At 39.0% G+C, this 17,446-nt stretch overlaps 1 protein-coding gene across 1 annotated transcript; it reads right to left on the bottom strand.

The window, feature by feature from the left end:
- Window positions 1-725: 725 nt before the first annotated feature.
- Window positions 726-16,704, bottom strand: LOC110186204 (dipeptidase 1). The gene is made up of 8 exons (XM_020955267.2): window positions 16,303-16,704; window positions 9,372-10,109; window positions 9,241-9,310; window positions 8,993-9,169; window positions 8,829-8,913; window positions 8,657-8,732; window positions 8,369-8,507; window positions 726-3,176 (listed from the first exon to the last, which is right to left on the bottom strand). The coding sequence occupies exons 2-8, from the start codon at window positions 10,028-10,030 to the stop codon at window positions 3,069-3,071; spliced, it is 1,314 nt and encodes a 437-aa protein (XP_020810926.2). The 5' UTR covers window positions 10,031-10,109; window positions 16,303-16,704; the 3' UTR covers window positions 726-3,068.
- Window positions 16,705-17,446: the final 742 nt, after the last annotated feature.

Genomic DNA, 17,446 nt, shown 5'->3' with positions numbered 1-17,446 from the left:
ACATACATTTCGTTTCGTTTCGTTTGATGCATAGTTTTTTAACGCTCGCAGCATCGTCGCTAAGCCCGACCCAAAAAAGCTGGAATAAAACAAATGTGAAATATTTGCAAGTTTTACGAGCATTGAGTTATGTGGTTTGCGGCGAGTGGGATTCCAAATGCTTGACCTTCGCCCACCCCCAAATAAATTCCATGATTTTTCACAGTTTGAACTCTCTTTTTGGCCACCAAAGCGCAAATAAATTACACAGGAGTTTTATCTGGCCCCGGCTTAGTGTGTATAAAATGCGCTGATATAAACAAACTGGAATGAAATGGCGTATCCTTTTATTTTTACGTTCGAATTGACAAGCCAGTACCGACTCGACATCAGACAGATAAACGGATACGGGAAGGATGTGCGGGCCAAGTGCTGCCTGAATGTGTGTTCCGAGTGCTATCATCACAATAAGGATAAAGCAAAAAACAATGGCAAGCGGAGCTGAAAGTGTTTGATGGTTGTTGAAGAGCTTCACTTACACCAGCTGATTTCCTTGAGAGTTCAATGGATGTTGTTGGGAAAAATAAAGTGGAAAGCGTTGATGAAAATCTGGCTAACAAAAGTAAAAATATAAAGCTACTTACTGAAACCTTTCTATCTTGTCTCTTTTTCAGATATTCCCCAGTTCTAAATTGTAGTTTCTTTTTATATTTATACTCTCCCCATAAAAACAAAAACTCATTTAATTACTCTTATAATTTTTTTAAATTTATTTATATTTCCTTTTGGTATTTGTTCTGCTGGCCATTTACGACATCCTCCAATGTACACATATGAATTAATATAATTATTTTCTGCTGGTTTTTGGGTTATTTTCCATTTCACAACTTGACATACTTTTCATACAATTATTATTATTACTATATTCGATCAGTATTCATACAAATATTTACAGGTTGTTTACTGTTCCACATGTTCAACGGTTTTTCAAGAAATTTTTACTATAGGTTTACAGTTAGATTTACCATTTTATTATATGCTATTTTGTAATCGATAAACTTTAGTTGTGTGTTTTTAATTTCCATCAGCAGTAAAAATGGTTGAATTCGTTTTGTAACTTTGTTGTCTTCGGTTTTTGTGTGTTTCTCTGTTATTTTAAACATTAAATTATCGTAGTAATATATGTAAGTCGTAATAATATATATTTGTAATTTAATTTTATTTTTGATCACATGTGTTATTTCTTTTGTTTTATTTCGACCTTCACCTAGTTAAACGTTTAATATTTTTGTTTGGTTGTTTATCCTAGTTTTTCAACTTTTTTTAAACAAAAAGTCCAATTTTATAAGTTGAGCTGCACAAATTTGTGGGAAATGCAAACTTCTTTCTGCTTATGCAAATTTGATGACTAAATTAAAACCAAATATTTAAATATACATATCTATACAATGAGTGTTTTGCGTGATATAGGTGAGTATGCATAGGTTAAGTGTTCTCGAATAATCGCGTTTAAATTTGCTCTCATTTTCTATACAATTGTAATTTAAGGATATTTCACGTTTAATTTGTTTGCTTTGTGAACTTATTTGCAATTTTGGCGGGTTGAATTTTTTATGGATCTATTAATTATAAAATGCTTTACCATTTCGCTGTCTTTTATTCGCCATGAAGCCGCTTCGCTGGAATATTGATTAAAAGATTGCTATTTAAGCCTTACAAATGATGCAAAAATTGTGGTTACAACTGCATTCATTTTTTGTTTTCCGCTTACGTTCGCTCGTTTTGTATCAAAACCTTGGCCAATTAAATGTTTAATGTTAATTAACTAATTAAATGGGAATTTCATTTAGGTTAATAACCGAATTAAAAACACTTTAAACGCATAATGTTTTATAATTAAATCGTTTCATTGCGTGCTTTGGGGCTAATGAGGAGAGGATTAATGAACTTTTATTGCCATTCCAGATCCGAATCGTCCCAGCAAATGTCGCAAATAAGAATCCAACATATTTATTAACTATTTGCTATATTCTTCGTAAACTTTAATAACTTTTTCATAGAAAAAATACATTGTGAAAAATTAGATTTTCCTTCGGTACCAACATTTAGCTTTTGGGATTAGTCTCGATTTTTTCATCTCACGGCAAACATTTTTCACGTGGCTTTTGGTTTATTAATTTGAGGCTAACTGTGCTTTACTTTAGCTATTATAGGGTTTTACTTTTCCTTACTTTTTTCCGTGCTATGGATTTATATATATATATTTTTTCTTTTCTTTTTTTGTTGAATCCTTTTTTACGCTTGTCCTCTTTTAGCCTGACTTAGAGCTAGAGCTAGAGATAAAAATAAACATGGCAATGATATTTACACAATGTTGGCTAGTTTATGGATGGCGAGGGATCGGGGTAGGAGAGTTCAGGGGGAGTTACAGAGGTGTGTGTGTGTGTGGGTGGGTGTGTGGGTGTGTGGCGCCTCCTCTTGCCACTTTGTATTTGTTTATGGCGATGCCAGCTGCGCACAAAGTTGTTGGCACTCGGAAAAATATTAATTTTAATAATGTAAAATGTTTAAAATATTCTATCTAAAATATAGATATATTTGAAATATTTTGATGCAATTTTTTGAATATAATTGAAATTTCTATAAATTTAAATCGGTTTACTATGGAAAATATTTTCTTGAATTAATTTTTGCAGTGCAATAACAACAGCTGGCCAGCTGCTCGACTTTCAGCGATTGAAAAAAAGTCTGCTTTTTTTTCCTGTGTCCCTGTGTGTGTTTGCAACGTCATGCTGCTCAGACACACACGCACACAAACACACACTCATATACGCACTGGCAAACAATACACAGCAACAGCAACAATACACAAATACCAAAAACAACAACCAGAGCAACAGCAGAGAGGAGGAAAAACTTTGTCAATTAACATAAAACAAGTTTCACTTTACAACACGTACGCTTGACATAATTTTTTCGCATTTTCGCCACAGGAGATGCCACGAATGAAACAGTATATGGATACAAATACATATGCATATGTGTTGTGCGAGTTGGGATGGGAATGAACTTTACAAATGGAGAAATTATCACGTTCTTGGTCCTTGATAACGACAATAGGATCTGCCCATAATGTCTTCGGCTGGAATTGACTGATCAATGGGTGCCACTCGCAAAAGTTCCATCTGATCGCGCACCTGCAAATAAGAGTAAAGAATACATTTCATTTGGGTTAAAAACTCCATTAGCAAATTATTTAGGCATGTGTGTGTAAATGGGGATGTGCCTGGAGGGTTGTGTCAACAGCTGCAATTGATTGATGAAAATTGATTGCATAACGCCGAACGCCAAGCTGGCACAACTTACGAAAGTTATTTAGCGTAATTGCCAAAGTTTTGTTTGAATTTTCAAATGCAGAAATGATTTCTTTGGAACTTCTCGCGCTTACTCTTCATATGGCATTAATATTGTTCATAAGTTTTAGCTACGAAATTGGACTTGGACTTTAGTTTTGGTAAATAACCAAGGAACGGCTATTAGAGACCATAATAAAACTGAAAATTTAGTCTACAGTAAACTTATTCCTATTGAAATGTAAATTCTTGTGCTTTAATTTATTGAAAATATTTCCCACAATTTTCTTAAATTTTATTATTGATAAATTTCCAGTAGGAAACCTCTTTTGCATGTCCGACTCTCTTTGCCACCACAGTCACCACTTAAAGGGAAACTGAAATCTGAATAAAACAGAGACCTGGCAAAAGTTGAAGCACATTTAATGCCGCAACAACAAAAAATATAACCAAAGGCAGGACGGAAAGAAAAAAAAAAAACAAAATAAACTGAGAGAAAATGTTTTGTTTTTAACACCAAACACCTTTTGAGCGGGGGCGACAGGGGGACTGAGGATTTTGTGGGGGGGCCTTTGGTGAGGCCTAGGTCGGCCGGTCCCATTTCCTGGGTTTTGTTTGCCACACAACAATCGAATTTACGACTTTTTTATGAGGCTTTATGTGCGCCCTGCCACACAAACAACAATAAAACGTCAGCTTTGACTCAGTCATTGCACTTTGTGTGCATGACCCACTCAGGGGGGAACCCCAACCACTACGGGGAACTTTGAGCCTTTTGCCTTTCGGCTAGACTCTTCCGGCCTTTGAGCAGCGTTTTCCCAACCCTACCCCACCCACCTACCCTCAGTGGAAAATGGAAAGCCCAGTTCACAGTTACAGTCTAAATGAAGAGTTTGGAGCGGAAAATGAATCCCCATACTATTACCACGCATTTCCCTACAAGGCAACCCCTTAAGCCAAATCAATTGTAAGAAGGTCAGCGGAAAACCCCTTTGAAAATGCATACACATGGGGAAAATAAAGTGTCATGAAAATATAAAATAGTAGTGGAAGCCTTTAAACAAGATTATTTTGATTAATTTAATTTAATTTTCCCTTAAAAACACTGATATATTATCCTATGCCACTAGACAATACCTCCTGATTAAATTACTTTATAAAGCCTGAGACCATATATGATATTACCATATTAAATAATTACTTTTAGTGTACCAAAATGTTACTCTATAGCTTTCCAGTGCACACACAGAACTGGGGAAAAAAGATATTTAAATGAATTTGTCTCGCACAAATTGCTGCCATTTGCCGGGGACATTTCACATCCCTTCTCACGCCGCTCACAAAGCCTCCATCGCCGCCACTTGGGCGATGTGTCGTGCCAAATGCCGTTCTTCGCTCTCGCATTACATATAAAAGGCTAAAATAAAAGATACATTTACACAAACACAAGCGTTGTATGAGGTCGGGGGTAAAAGGAGTCCGAAATCCTTGGCTTTTCTTTGCCTCAGCCCCTCTCCAGTCATGGCTGCCTTTGTGTAGATAAAAACTGGCGTCGGGAAAATTATCATGTTCATGGGCTATGGCTATGGCAACGGCTATGGGAGTAGATCCTTTGGCCTCGAACCCCCCCCCCCCCCCAAACGCCCACAAATTTGCGGGCATCGCTGCTGTCTTTAATGTCCTTGGGAATGTGTTCTCGAAAGCGGTTACGCCTGCTAAATCTGATCGGACGGAGCAAGTCTTCTTTTTTTGGGAGGGTTTTCGGATATGCACTTAGTTTTGAAGCGTTTTAAAATTTATGGAGCTCATAAATTTAACCAGAGCTACCCCTATGCATGTGATGTATAAAAATCATTTAAAACTGATAAAAATCTATAGCAAATAGTGAGTGGATTCTAGAGAAAGATATATTGAAATGGTAAAGTTGAAAATGTTTTAGATATCATAAAATATAAAAAAGACATTCTTAAAGTAGTGATTTAAGGATTGATAAAGTCATTGAGATGTCGAATTTGTATAGTTTTGGCTTGCTTAAAATGTTAATAAATAAAGAAATTTAAAGTGAAATTAATAATTTAAAATTAATAGTTTCAGTTGACAATCTCTTGTTCCACTTTATTCTGTAGTAATAAAATCTGCAGAAATTCATGGAATTAGGTTTTTAGGAACACACACCACTCTGTATTTTGACCGAGTGCGTGTCCAGTTCGAAAGGGTATTATGTATGAGCTGGATTTTGTGCTGGTATATGTGTCGTATATGTGTGAGCTTGTGCTTTGTGTGCGTTTGTGCGAGATGGCAATCATTAAAATGGCCTTTTGCCTAATTTCTATGACTTGCTTAATTATCACAGCCATGACCGGAGCGACCACCACAGTCCCCAGAGTACACACAACCCCAAATATCCCGAGCACAGAACAGCATTAAGCTTCTAATAATTGAACATTTGACCCGCTTTTCGTTATTATTTAATTGCATTTACGAGTCCTCGCCCTGGCGACTTCCATAAGTAGGCTATAACGTATTTTATTTTGCCGGTTTGAGAACTGGAATGGGAGTAGGATCTGGGTTCGGTTCAATGAACTTGGGGACTTGACTGGGGCCGCCTGATGCAAAACAAAAGCAAATGTCATTGGGATAAGTATATATGGTTTGGTTCTGGCTTAATTTCCAGTACTCTGTTCGCTCTGGGCTTTTGGCCAAAGATAAAAAGGCGTTGGGTAGCATTTTTAATTACTTTTTACCGCACACAGAGGCAGCAGCAGCAAAAAATAAAGGGGGAAAAATACAAAAGTACAGAAACAAACAGAAGCGTATTAAAATACAATTCTTAATGAGCATTATGGCGATGTAATAAACAGCAGTAAAAATATATATATAAATTTCTATATATGTGCCTTTACGCTGAGTGCAAAGCGCAATAAGAGCGCTCGGCGATTTTAATCAGTCGCCCTGCAAAGTAGGCAATACTTTTGTGGCCTTCTCCTTTTTATGTGTATGTAGTTACCATTTCCATTACCATTGCTCCAATGCAATGGGAAGGGAGGGGTAAGTGCGCCTGTAATCACGGACATTAAGTATTTCTACGTATTATATATGCACCCCGAACTAAAACTAATTACAATGTAGAGAGTCCGGGCGAAAGCTCGAGAATATGATTAAAGTTTGCCTGGGTCGTCGTCTCTCTCACAGTCAGCGAGAGACAAGAGCTAAATTAAAAAATGCTGCGGCATCTCTTTCTCAACTTGGCCAGAAAAGGGGTGGGATGGGGCGGAGGGGGAGACTGCGGCCAGTGGCTGGTGGGCGGTGGGTGTGGCCAAGTGGTCTGTAGTTTGAAGGAGGTTTTTATAATCAGCAAAAGCAATGAAATCTACGACCACGAACAGCGTTCAAGGGGGTCGTGAGATTTATTTTTGTTATTATATCTTTAAATTGGTTCAGTGAGGAAAGAAAATTGCAATGCCAAGAATAATATTAAACTATTTTAATTTAGAGGACTAATCTTCCTTTGAATGGAGTTGGTAAGTACCTCATCAAAGGAATGAAAGCGCTTCTTATATACCTTTGAAATACTAACTATGAAACTTAAACTATGAAAGGAAAGATAAATGAATAAAAGAACTAGCAACAAGATATCTTTCGTCTTAAAAGAAAGTAGTTCCATAACACTTTTAAAAATCTAAAACATTACTCTACTATCTACTATCCCCACTATTAGCAACCATTTAAGCTCCTTTTTTTCAGGCTGCTCTCTTATTTAATTTGAAGGATAATTTAATTTGCCAATCTAAGGGGGAACAAATCTCCTACCATGTATTGATGGGCCTGCTGGAGTGCAGTGCATCGTTTAGCCAGCTATCCTATTCATGCACCGCATGCATCCTTACAACCCCTACGAGTAACCAGCCATTGGACTGAAAAACAAACCCACTTGCGAGCCTTTGAATGGCACTAGCCTCCGCTCGAGTGCCGTTCAATGCCGAGGAGTAACTTCCTCCAAGAGAGGCCTCTGCCTTTCGCCTCTGGCTATGCCGCATCCCGTATTGATCCAAATTGAATGCTGCTTGAGCTTGGAGTGGCCAGACATCCCCGCTCTAAATTCTGTATCCAATCCGAGAGCTGAGACGGCAAACAAGCTGACCGCATCCTGCAAACAAACAGCAAACTAGAACCAAAGCTGGAGCCGATGGTGAAGCTGGAGCTGAAGCTGTTGCTTCAGTTGCTGCTGGTCAGGCTCGTGTATAAATATCGGAATAAGCATTTGAAAATCCTTTTAAAATTATTTCACAACTTGCGTCTTTTCGACGTCAAGCCAATGTCCTGCCAGTGGTCCTGCCTCCCCATTTTTTGCCATTTTCCTCCTCTGGCTTCCACTCCCAAGTATGTGCAAATTCCATTGCAAAGCCACATTATTCCTTTTATCCTTGCGAAAGGAATTTTCCAACTGCAATAACAACCGGGACACGGAGAGAGAGAGAGAGGGAGGCCATAGCAATGTCCTTTTTTTCAACTTCTTTGTTTGTTTGCTAAGAAATGTGTGTTTAGTTCCCGGCACTGGCTTCGTCTTTAAGTCGGTCAGGTACGCGCCTAACACCAAGAAAAAATACAGACTATTAAGGTTTGGACAACATATTTAATACCCTTGAAAGTCGAAGTTCTGAGGGGGAAGCTTTAGAGACTTCAAATAAATACTTCCAGTGTGACAAAGTATGTTAAGTAAGCCGAAGGGCTTAAAGAAATTACTTAAGCATATTAAAATGCATTTCTTATTCGTAATATATAGATCTAACTTAGGGGATTTCATATCCTACCGACCTTATATTATATCTCTCTTGACTCCAAATTCAACTGAGATTATTTAACTGTACGTTTCATTTTCCGTAGAGTGTCAAATTCAAACTGGAAATGCAATACCCTCGTTGCGAGAGAGCACCTAAGCATACTTCAGGGACAGAACATTGAACAATAGAGAAATGCCAGAGAAAAGTGAGCAATTTCAGTGTGTTTTTTTTTTTTTTTTTTTGCTGTGGACTCACCGCTTCGACTTCCTTGAATACACGTATTAGATTCTTGCCAGCCAACTTGGCAATATCCTCCTCTGACCATTTATCAGACTCGAGCAGCGCAGCAAAAAGATGCGGATATTTGGACACATCCTCCAGTCCTTTGGGCACTCTTTAGTGCAGACCGGCAAAGAGAGAGAGGCGATAACGAAAAAAGGACGAAAGAGAAACCATAATTTGCCAAATGAAATGAAATGTAATTGAAGCTGCATGCGGCATGCGGCATGCGGCACGGTCGAAGGTCCTGGGGCCCATACTTACAAGTTGACTCCGTCGTAGCCAGCTCCGATGCCCACATGATCGATGCCGGCCACCTCCCTTATGTGGTTGATATGCGCTGCAAGGGTGGACGTGGAACGAAAAAGCACAAGTTTAAAGATTAATCACTCAGAACCCTTCACCCGGAGCACCCAGTGAACCCAGCTGAACCTACCCACAACATCGTGCAGTGTCGCCTGTCCCGAGCAGCTGACGAAATGCGGATAAAAGGCCACCATAACCAGACCGCCGTTTATTGCCTGCATTGGATGTGGAAAGGGAGGGATTTGGATTAATGCTGCCGCAGGATTAATGCGACCTTAATGGACTGCAACTCACAATGCGCTGCAGGACATGATCGGGAACGTTCCTGGAGCTATTGCAGATGGCGTGCGCCGAGGAGTGCGAGAAGATGAGCGGTGCCCGGGACGCGGCCAATGCATCCAGCATCGTGGGCACCGACACATGAGACAGATCAACAATCATGCCCAGCCGGTTCATCTCCTTCACCACCAGCTGCTCAAATCGTAAGGGATTTATTAGAGAGATTATCCTTGTATATCAAAGGATAGGATAGGAACCCTTACCTTGCCAAACTGTGAGAGGCCGCCTATATGCGGGTACTTTCCCGGTTCGTCAACTTTGCAGCAGTCCGCCCTGAAATGGTAAGAATTTATAATATATTCCCAATAAAAAATATTAGTTAATAAACACTCACCAAGGTGTATTGCAGGTGTGTGTAAGAGTCAAATATCTGGCGCCCAGCTGGTAAAACATTCGCAGGACACTCAGACTCGTGCCGATGGCATGACCGCCCTCCACTCCAATCAAACTGGCTATCTTGCCCGTCCGGTGTGTCTGCTCGATGCCCGAGGCGGTGGTCACCAGGGCCATGTGATGCGGATACAGTTGAACTAATCGCCGGATCAGATCGATCTGTTCCAGGGTCAGCTGCACAGCATCCAGATGCTGGCTCGAGCAGGGGGCATAGGCGGACCAGAACTGGGCAGACACCATGCCCTCCTTCAAGCGACGCAGATCCGTGTGGCTCCAGGCACTCGACGACCAGGGAGCCAGCTCCCGCAGATCCCCGCCAAAATGGAAGTCCTTCAGCTGATTTTTCAGGAACTTGCGAATATTCCAGGGCAAATCGTTGTGCCCGTCGATCAGTGGCACCTCCTTCAGGACATTTCGCACTCGCTGCATTCGATAGTCGAAATCGTCGGCGGTCTTTGATCCACCGCCGGATGAACCCGAGCCGCCCGTTGCCGCTCCGGCCGAGCATCGCAGGATGGGCAGGACGAGCGGGAAGTAGACAAAGGTCAAACAGTTGAGGCCGCAAAGCACGAAGCCCTTCGGCAGCTTCCGCGATTTCATTGCCACGCGAGTGGCGCGGAGCTCTAGTGGAAGAGCACACAGCCGGCAGCACTCACATTGAAAATGTTCCACCTTCGAGCTGGAAATATATATATTAAATAAGGATTGAAATAAGATTTCAATGATCGAAAATCTTTTTAGTATTTATTTCAGAAAGCCATGCAAAGTTTAGTCTTTTAAAAATAAAACAATCTTAAGCTTGAACTTCTGTGTGTTTAAGGTGAAATATCGTTGATTTTTAACATATTCCGGTTCAGTGAAGGTGGCTTGAGACTTGGCCCATTGCATGTGCGGGTGGCGTGATTGAGCTATTGAAAGTTGTTGGCAAACAAATGTCATAAATATAACGCCCATGGCGGTGCTACCAAATAACCCCGATCCCAGTCTCAGTTCCAGCTCCAGCTCCAAACCCCAAACCCAATTCTAAGCCCCAAAGCCAATGGCGTAGACCAAATACGAACCCATTTTGTCCCGACTTTTCCAACCCACAAACATAAATAAAACTTTTCATATTTATTTCAGAGCCCAACTTCAAATCGAAATCGCGCACAAAATGCATAAAATGCACAATAAAAATGCAAAATTATTTATAGCAAAGTTTCCTCTCCATTTCTTCCTTTTTTTTTTTTGAGGTGGAATATCACCGAAAACCCAAAAAAGAAATCGTAGAAAATTTAAATAGTTTCCTGCACTGTTCAGTAAAAAGTTGTGCGAGGGAAATACGTTATCCATACGATTTTATTTTGGTAGTTGGTATACTATAGTTGTTTTTTTTCTTTTTTGTATACGCATACGAAATAAAGTTCGACTGGAGCCTAGCAGGTGGCAAAAAGCTGAGCGAGGGAAAGCCAAGTTCTAAATATTTCCCCAAGAAATTGAAGCCCTGTTTTGGTTGGCCAAAAGGGGGTCAAAATATATATATATGTATATTCTTTGTACCAGAAAGTGAAATTAAAGTTTTAGCCCAAAACAGGGAAAGTGAGCTCAACAACTTTAATAGTTTTCGATAAAGGAAAAGTCGGCCACAAAGTCGGGCATCGTAATGGCCAAAATGAAATGGTAAACTGAGCAAATAAAACAGCTATGGAAAATGCGTTTTATTCTACGGATACAGCATCTTATTACTAATGTATATCGTAGCTTGATTTATTTATTTAAAAAACAACAAGAAGTACCCTCAAGAATATGTAGCATTTCAAATCCGATTTATACCCTGAATAAACCAAATAATGTATATCTACCAAGATTATGTTAACACTTGTTTCTATTTATATTTCTCCATTTCTATTCTTTTTTTTCATATGCCAACTGTTGGTGTGCACTCGGCAGGTCACAAAGAAATAAAACTTGAATTCAGAAGCCAGAATCCAGAATCCGGAATCCAGAGCGTGGAGCAAGTGGAGTTCGCATGTTGATTTTCATGCTCTGATGCTTGCGAACAAAATGAAAACATTCCACTATACAGAACTTGGGCGATATCTTATCTGCTCTGCTTGGTCTTCCTCTGACTGTGTTACAGCTTCCACACAGAGAGAAATTTCAGTATAACTATCAAGATATTGTAAGGATTGTGCCAGGTATTTGGTCTTAAAAACCTCCTAGCCAAAAAGCTTTCACTATATTGCTTAAAATTTCCTTTCTAAAAAAACCATTTAAAGAATTCTCATTCCTTTTCTCTCTGTAACTTTCCTTTCTTCTTCTAGTTATAGATTTTTTTTGGTCCAAACGAATTTTCTGCTTCACCATTTTCCTCTTTTTTTTCTTCTTATTTTTTTGCGATACTGTCCCCGATTTGATTGTGTTGTTTGGTACAATCCTTAAGCTATCTGGCCAAACGAAAATTATGCAAAAATCAACAGAGGCAGCGATGAGCAGGAAATGACAACATTGACAAGGGCAACGCGCCACGAATATTTTGCGACATGCAAAAAACGTGACTCAAACGCAACGCACGAATTATTAATACAACAACCAAGGCGGCGTAGAGAGAGAGAGTGGGCCAAATTAGACCCAGTTGGGTTAACAGGAGGGTTAAAGGGGGAAAGGACGATGGCAAGGACGACAAACAAAAGCCGGGTCTGTGAAATCGAAAACGTTTGGCGCTTCATTAAACATTGATGCCCCAAAACAAGCGGCATGCAAACCGAAATTAAGAGCCACATCATGGTATATTTAATTAAGTTCAACAGTTCTGGCAGGGCAAAGTAAAGTGAAATACGAATGAAATTAAATGGAGTTAAATCCAAAGTGATTCTGAGACTATTTGCAACGGAATCAAATATTAAAGAGGCGGAATTATACTTTAGTTTAAGTAAAATATGAAAACAGGATAAAATTTAACTAGTTTCCTTCAATTAATTAAAAATGTAGTTTAATTTTCCTTAAAAAAATATATTATATAATATACATTAACATTATTTTTTGTTGTGTATATTGTTAAATTGTTGATAAATGTAAAGCAACCATGAGATAAAACAGAATAAACTACTGAAAGCTTTTAGGGGCTAAAGCAACTGGCACGTGTCCCAAGTGCTCTTAAGTCATTTAGCTGGAAATTTATCAGGATTTAATGGGAATTCAATATTAATAAATAAACAAAAAGCTTTTAAAAAATATTCACATATATTAAGTGTTCTTATCTTTATTAGACTCCGTAAACTCCAAAAAGTGTTTAAAGAGAACTATAAGCATTCCCTCGAGTTAACTCTGATAAATAAGACAGTGGACAATTCGAACCCTATCTGATAATATTAAATATGACGGGACAAGTTAATAAATTGCGCTCCTTACTGTTGAAATGTGAGCGGCGGAATCCCAGCAGACACACACCCGACAGGACGAAATGGGCGCAAGGATAACTGCGTACAACGTTGCGTATGAGCAACGCGCTTGTATATGTGCAGGCTTTATTTCATTTATGCATTTCTGTTTTTTCCCCTTTTTTTTATTTTTGTTGAGTGGCATGCATGGTCGCAGGGATGTTCCGAAACGAACCGCGGGAGGTTCCATATACTTCAAGGAAGTATGAGTATGGCGACGATGGGAGGTACGAACTGAATCGTACATTTATTGCAACATGAAACATTATTTTGCATGGCCTCAAAAAAAGAATATAACGAAGGAAGCCAAGAAAAGGAAGCGGGAGGAAAAAGGAAGTATGGGAAAACTAAGGAAAAGTCGGGGTGAGGTGGTGTGATGGGAAAACCGGAGCGCGCGCGTTGGAAAATTGCAGTAAGGAAATGCGATGTCCTCGTTGCAGTTGGAATTTCCATGCAAAGTGGCAAGCAAATAAATATGAAAAAAAAAAATGCTTTTCTTTTCTACATTAGTGCACCATTTAAGGAAGTCGCTCCCCATTGCCCCGCTGAGCAGTTCCTCCTGCCATATACATAGATATCGCCCTGCGAGTTTGTCGTCTTTCATTTCCATTTTCCCCACCGAACTCCAGAACCCAAACTAGAAGGAAACCCAGAAGGAGCAGCACTAGAGAAAAATAAAGGAAACGTGCCGTAAACTACAGCAGACAATCAAAATGCATTCATGTGCTCTTTACGTTATTTATAATCAAACCCCAACCAAGCTCAGCCCAACAACTCCCTTTCATTCGCCTCTCATTCAGCTCTAAATTCCATTCACTAGCGAATTGTAGCAAACAGTCAATGCGAATTACACCCACGCCACCCCACTTCAGAAATTTTCCCATCTTGGGGAGTTGGCAGTTTTCTTTAGAGGATTGGTTGTGTGTGTGTGTGTGTGTGAGGTTCGTGGGGAATGCCGTTGCCTCCCGGTGTGATAAGGTTTCCACCATAATGCGCAAGTTGCTCGAGGCCATACTGGAAAATTTTTCTGGCTTATGCTAAGTCAATTGTACAAGGATAATAGGAAAATAAAACATATCATTAGAGGGTCTGGTAATAGCAGCTGATTCCATGGGCAGACAAAGACCCCAAAGTGAAGGCAAGCAAATTATTTCCTAGAAGCTTAGCTGTGTTTATTTATAGAAAATTGCTTGTACAAATGGAAATTATTATTATTTTTAATGGTGATAAAAAGGTAAATTATTTTCTTCTGCACTTCTATGAACTCTAAAAAAATTGGTGTCATAAAAAAGCACACCAAAGGGTTTTTATATAATTTACATTTTGTTTTTAATTAGCATCAACTATTATGTTATTCATTTTTTGTTATCCTGAAACTAACAAGGTCCTTACTGCATAAAATAAAGACATCAAGTATATCATTTATTTTATTTCAAATTATTCAATTATTTAAATTATTCGATCAATACTTTTATTCTTTTTTGTCGAAATAATTTAAAATAAATACAATACAAAAACTCTCTCTCATATGGCAGAAATTAAATAAAATGCCGGTGGCAAAATGCGACTCACATGGCGAAATAAAACCAAAATTAGAAATACAAAAGGAAGCGAGTCGTGGAAAAAAAGGAAAATCAAACTTTAACAAGGATGTGCTCTGTGTGCTTTCATTTTCTTTTCTTTTTTTGCCTTTCGTTCTGTGTTTGGCCGTAAACAAGCGAAACCGAACAGAAACAGAATATTTCTATGGAATTTTTTCGTCGAGGACCGGAAAAGCAGCAGCAGCAGCAGCAGCAACAATAAACCGCACCAACACACACAAACGCACACACACACACAAACAATGACAATCGGCCAACATTAGGGCCCAAAGGCATGCGAAATGTCATGCGAATGAATTGAAATTATTTTACAACATTTTCATGTTTCTTGCCATTTGTTTGATTTGTCCCGACCTTCGCTTTCCGTTTCAGAGCTTCCTTTTATTGTTTTCTGTTTTATTTTTCCTCTCTCTTTTATTTTTTGTATGCATAATTTATGTTTGAGTTAGGCCAATTGCAGGCGTAAGAACCAAATGAAGCCCAAATTTTGACCCGAAATAAATCGACATATGTTACGGAATGCAACAAGTAATCAGAGAAGGAATGAGTCTGTAGCAGATGTTCAAAAACGTATAGAAAATTAAAGAAAAGATTGTTAATTGAGTTGGTTTTAATTTCCTGCTCATCCCGAAAGTACTTTACTATTATTATATGTTAAGTCCTTATATGAAGGAATTTCATTTAATTTTTCCCTGATAGTTTTACCAAACCTCTTTTACATTTTCCTAAAAGAAATTCTTGTTAACAAAAATCTTGTAAATCATTCTCAACTAAGCTAAGCAAATCCGTACACTTAAAGTGTTTGCAACCACAATTTGCAACATTTCATGAGAGATTCCAGCTGAAAACCGCAAAACTTCAACTAGACAAAGTGTTAGGGACCAACTTGACCGACAGAACCATAAACACTTTGTCCTGGACGAAACAAAAAACGGAGCAGAAGAAAAGGTAACTTGGCATTTATAATAGCCACAAACAAAAGCTGAAAGAGAAATGTGAGCCGGAGTTTGGGTTCAATTTGGGTTTACGGATTGCTCCAGGGGCGAGGAGGCGAATAAAGTTCAAAGCAAATTGTTGCGGAAGGCAGGAATCAACATTATCATCAGCATCCAGGATGCTGCTCAGTCGGTTATAGGATACCCATACCCGTACTCATCTCATTCTCATTCACATACTCATACTTATACTCATACTCATTTCGGGGTGAATGCAGATGAGGACGAGACAAAACACAGACGCACACACATGCCAGGATTTTCCCCAAATGTGTGTGTGTTGGGGGATGGTAAGATGGTATTGGTGACTGGGGATCTAAGGGGGTTAAGCTTCTGGGTGTTGTGTCGCCTGCCGCATATTAATGAGGCGAATGCCACACAACCAAAGCTAAACGCGCTCTCTCATCAATTGCTCAATATTATGACTCTGGCGAGCAAAAATCTGCATATGAAACACATATTCGTAGACTGAACTTTTACCCGAAACCAGACCAACTAGTTTGCATTCTATGTTGCACACATTTCATTTCTCTTTTTGTGCACAAACTGTATATTTAAGGATAAGCTTTAAGGGGAAGAACCTCAAAACATCCTTCGAATTTTTTTTTGCTTTTATCCAAAACGGAAACGGAAATCTCTAGGTAGCATTGCTATTATAATTTCTTATTTAAATCTAAGCTCAAGAAAATCCCTTTATAAGTCTTTAGTTTGATAATAGGAAATATGCTTGTACCGTTGAAAGAAGTTTCTTTGTTTTCTTAACTATAAAAAGTTATGACTTTATCCCTTATATATTATTTACTTGTTAAGCTTTCTGTTCTAAATTTAATATTAATGATTACACCAAAAATTCTTACCAAAACTGTGCAAACTGTTTAACATTCTTTAAGCCACACACACACACCTTCTCTTTCTTTTTGGTTTGTTTTATTCTTTTCCCAGGTTTAAACACTCAGCTTAAGCTGGAAATCTTTTATTTCTTAGCACTACACTCTCTCTCTCTCTCTCTCTTGGTTCACATAATTATTATCGAATATTATTTTCGATTTGGCTTCCGCTGTGCCTTCGACAATACGTAATATATCTATGTATATAACGTAACGTATACGCCGCGGTGTACGCGGGCGTGGATGTGGCAAGTGCCAGAAGCGATGGAGACGCGCAGCGCAACGCAAGTGGAACGAACGCAACACGTGTGAGGCGACAGGTGCCGAGCGTTTGGCACACAACTCGACCGGCCGACGCACGAATTCGAACTGAAAACTGAGTCAGGATCCTTCAGCGGAACTGGGAAAGCGAGTGAGGCAGGCACGAGGGCCGAAGCAAGGACGAAGGACGCTGCCACGAAACGCGCCCTGAGAGCAAGGCCAGCGAAGAGCACAGCCAGCCGAAGGTGAAGCATTAGGTAAGAGCACTTGAATTATAAATTTCTTTGATTTAATTACTATATTCTTTGGATAAATTTATGCAGACTTAAGTATAAAGATCCTTACTTAAGTTAAGAGTAAAACTATAATTCTAAGTGCTGTTTTTCATTCACAAAATGAAGTAAGTCTAGAAAAGAGAATCTCTCTAGCCGAGTTTGCCGCTCTCTTATTCAAAATTCAAAAGAAAATACTGGGAAATTTGCTCTCTTTAAAACAGCTGTTTTGGTACGTTATGGCTGCTCGGGGGTTGAGTCCTTTAACATTGCAGGAGGTCAGGCATGGCGTGAAAGTCGCTTATTCTAGCTCCTGTTTCCTCCCTTCTTTCCCCATCGTCGGCTTTCGAGGGGTGCCTGATGCTGATGGACACGAAAAATTCATTGACCGCTCCAAGTAAAGCAGGTCGCCAGTAATTAGTAAAAAAATATACAAATTTAATTATTTTTCGTCAGCTTTTCTTTTGGGGGTAAAGTTAATATTGTTTAGTTACAATAAAAAACATACTGGAAAATTCTTACAATATATAAGAGGAAAATATGTTTAATATGACGTCAATATGTTCATACTCATACACCCT

This window comes from Drosophila serrata, unplaced genomic scaffold (genome assembly GCF_035046125.1).
Source record: "Drosophila serrata isolate PLE 108 unplaced genomic scaffold, ASM3504612v1 contig_382, whole genome shotgun sequence".
In the NCBI taxonomy this organism is placed as follows: Eukaryota; Metazoa; Arthropoda; class Insecta; order Diptera; family Drosophilidae; genus Drosophila; species Drosophila serrata.
This window is presented reverse-complemented; position numbering and strand designations above follow the sequence as displayed.

Bases quoted from the DNA above. Each gene is read 5' to 3' on its own strand.
- LOC110186204 (XM_020955267.2), bottom strand. From the start codon at position 10,030: ATGAAATCGCGGAAGCTGCCGAAGGGCTTCGTGCTTTGCGGCCTCAAC. The intron at 8,914-8,992 runs GTGAGTTGCAGT...CATCCAATGCAG, and splicing joins ATCATGTCCTGCAGCGCATT to GCAATAAACGGCGGTCTGGT. The intron at 3,177-8,368 runs GTGAGTCCACAG...TCTTATTTGCAG, and splicing joins TATTCAAGGAAGTCGAAGCG to GTGCGCGATCAGATGGAACT.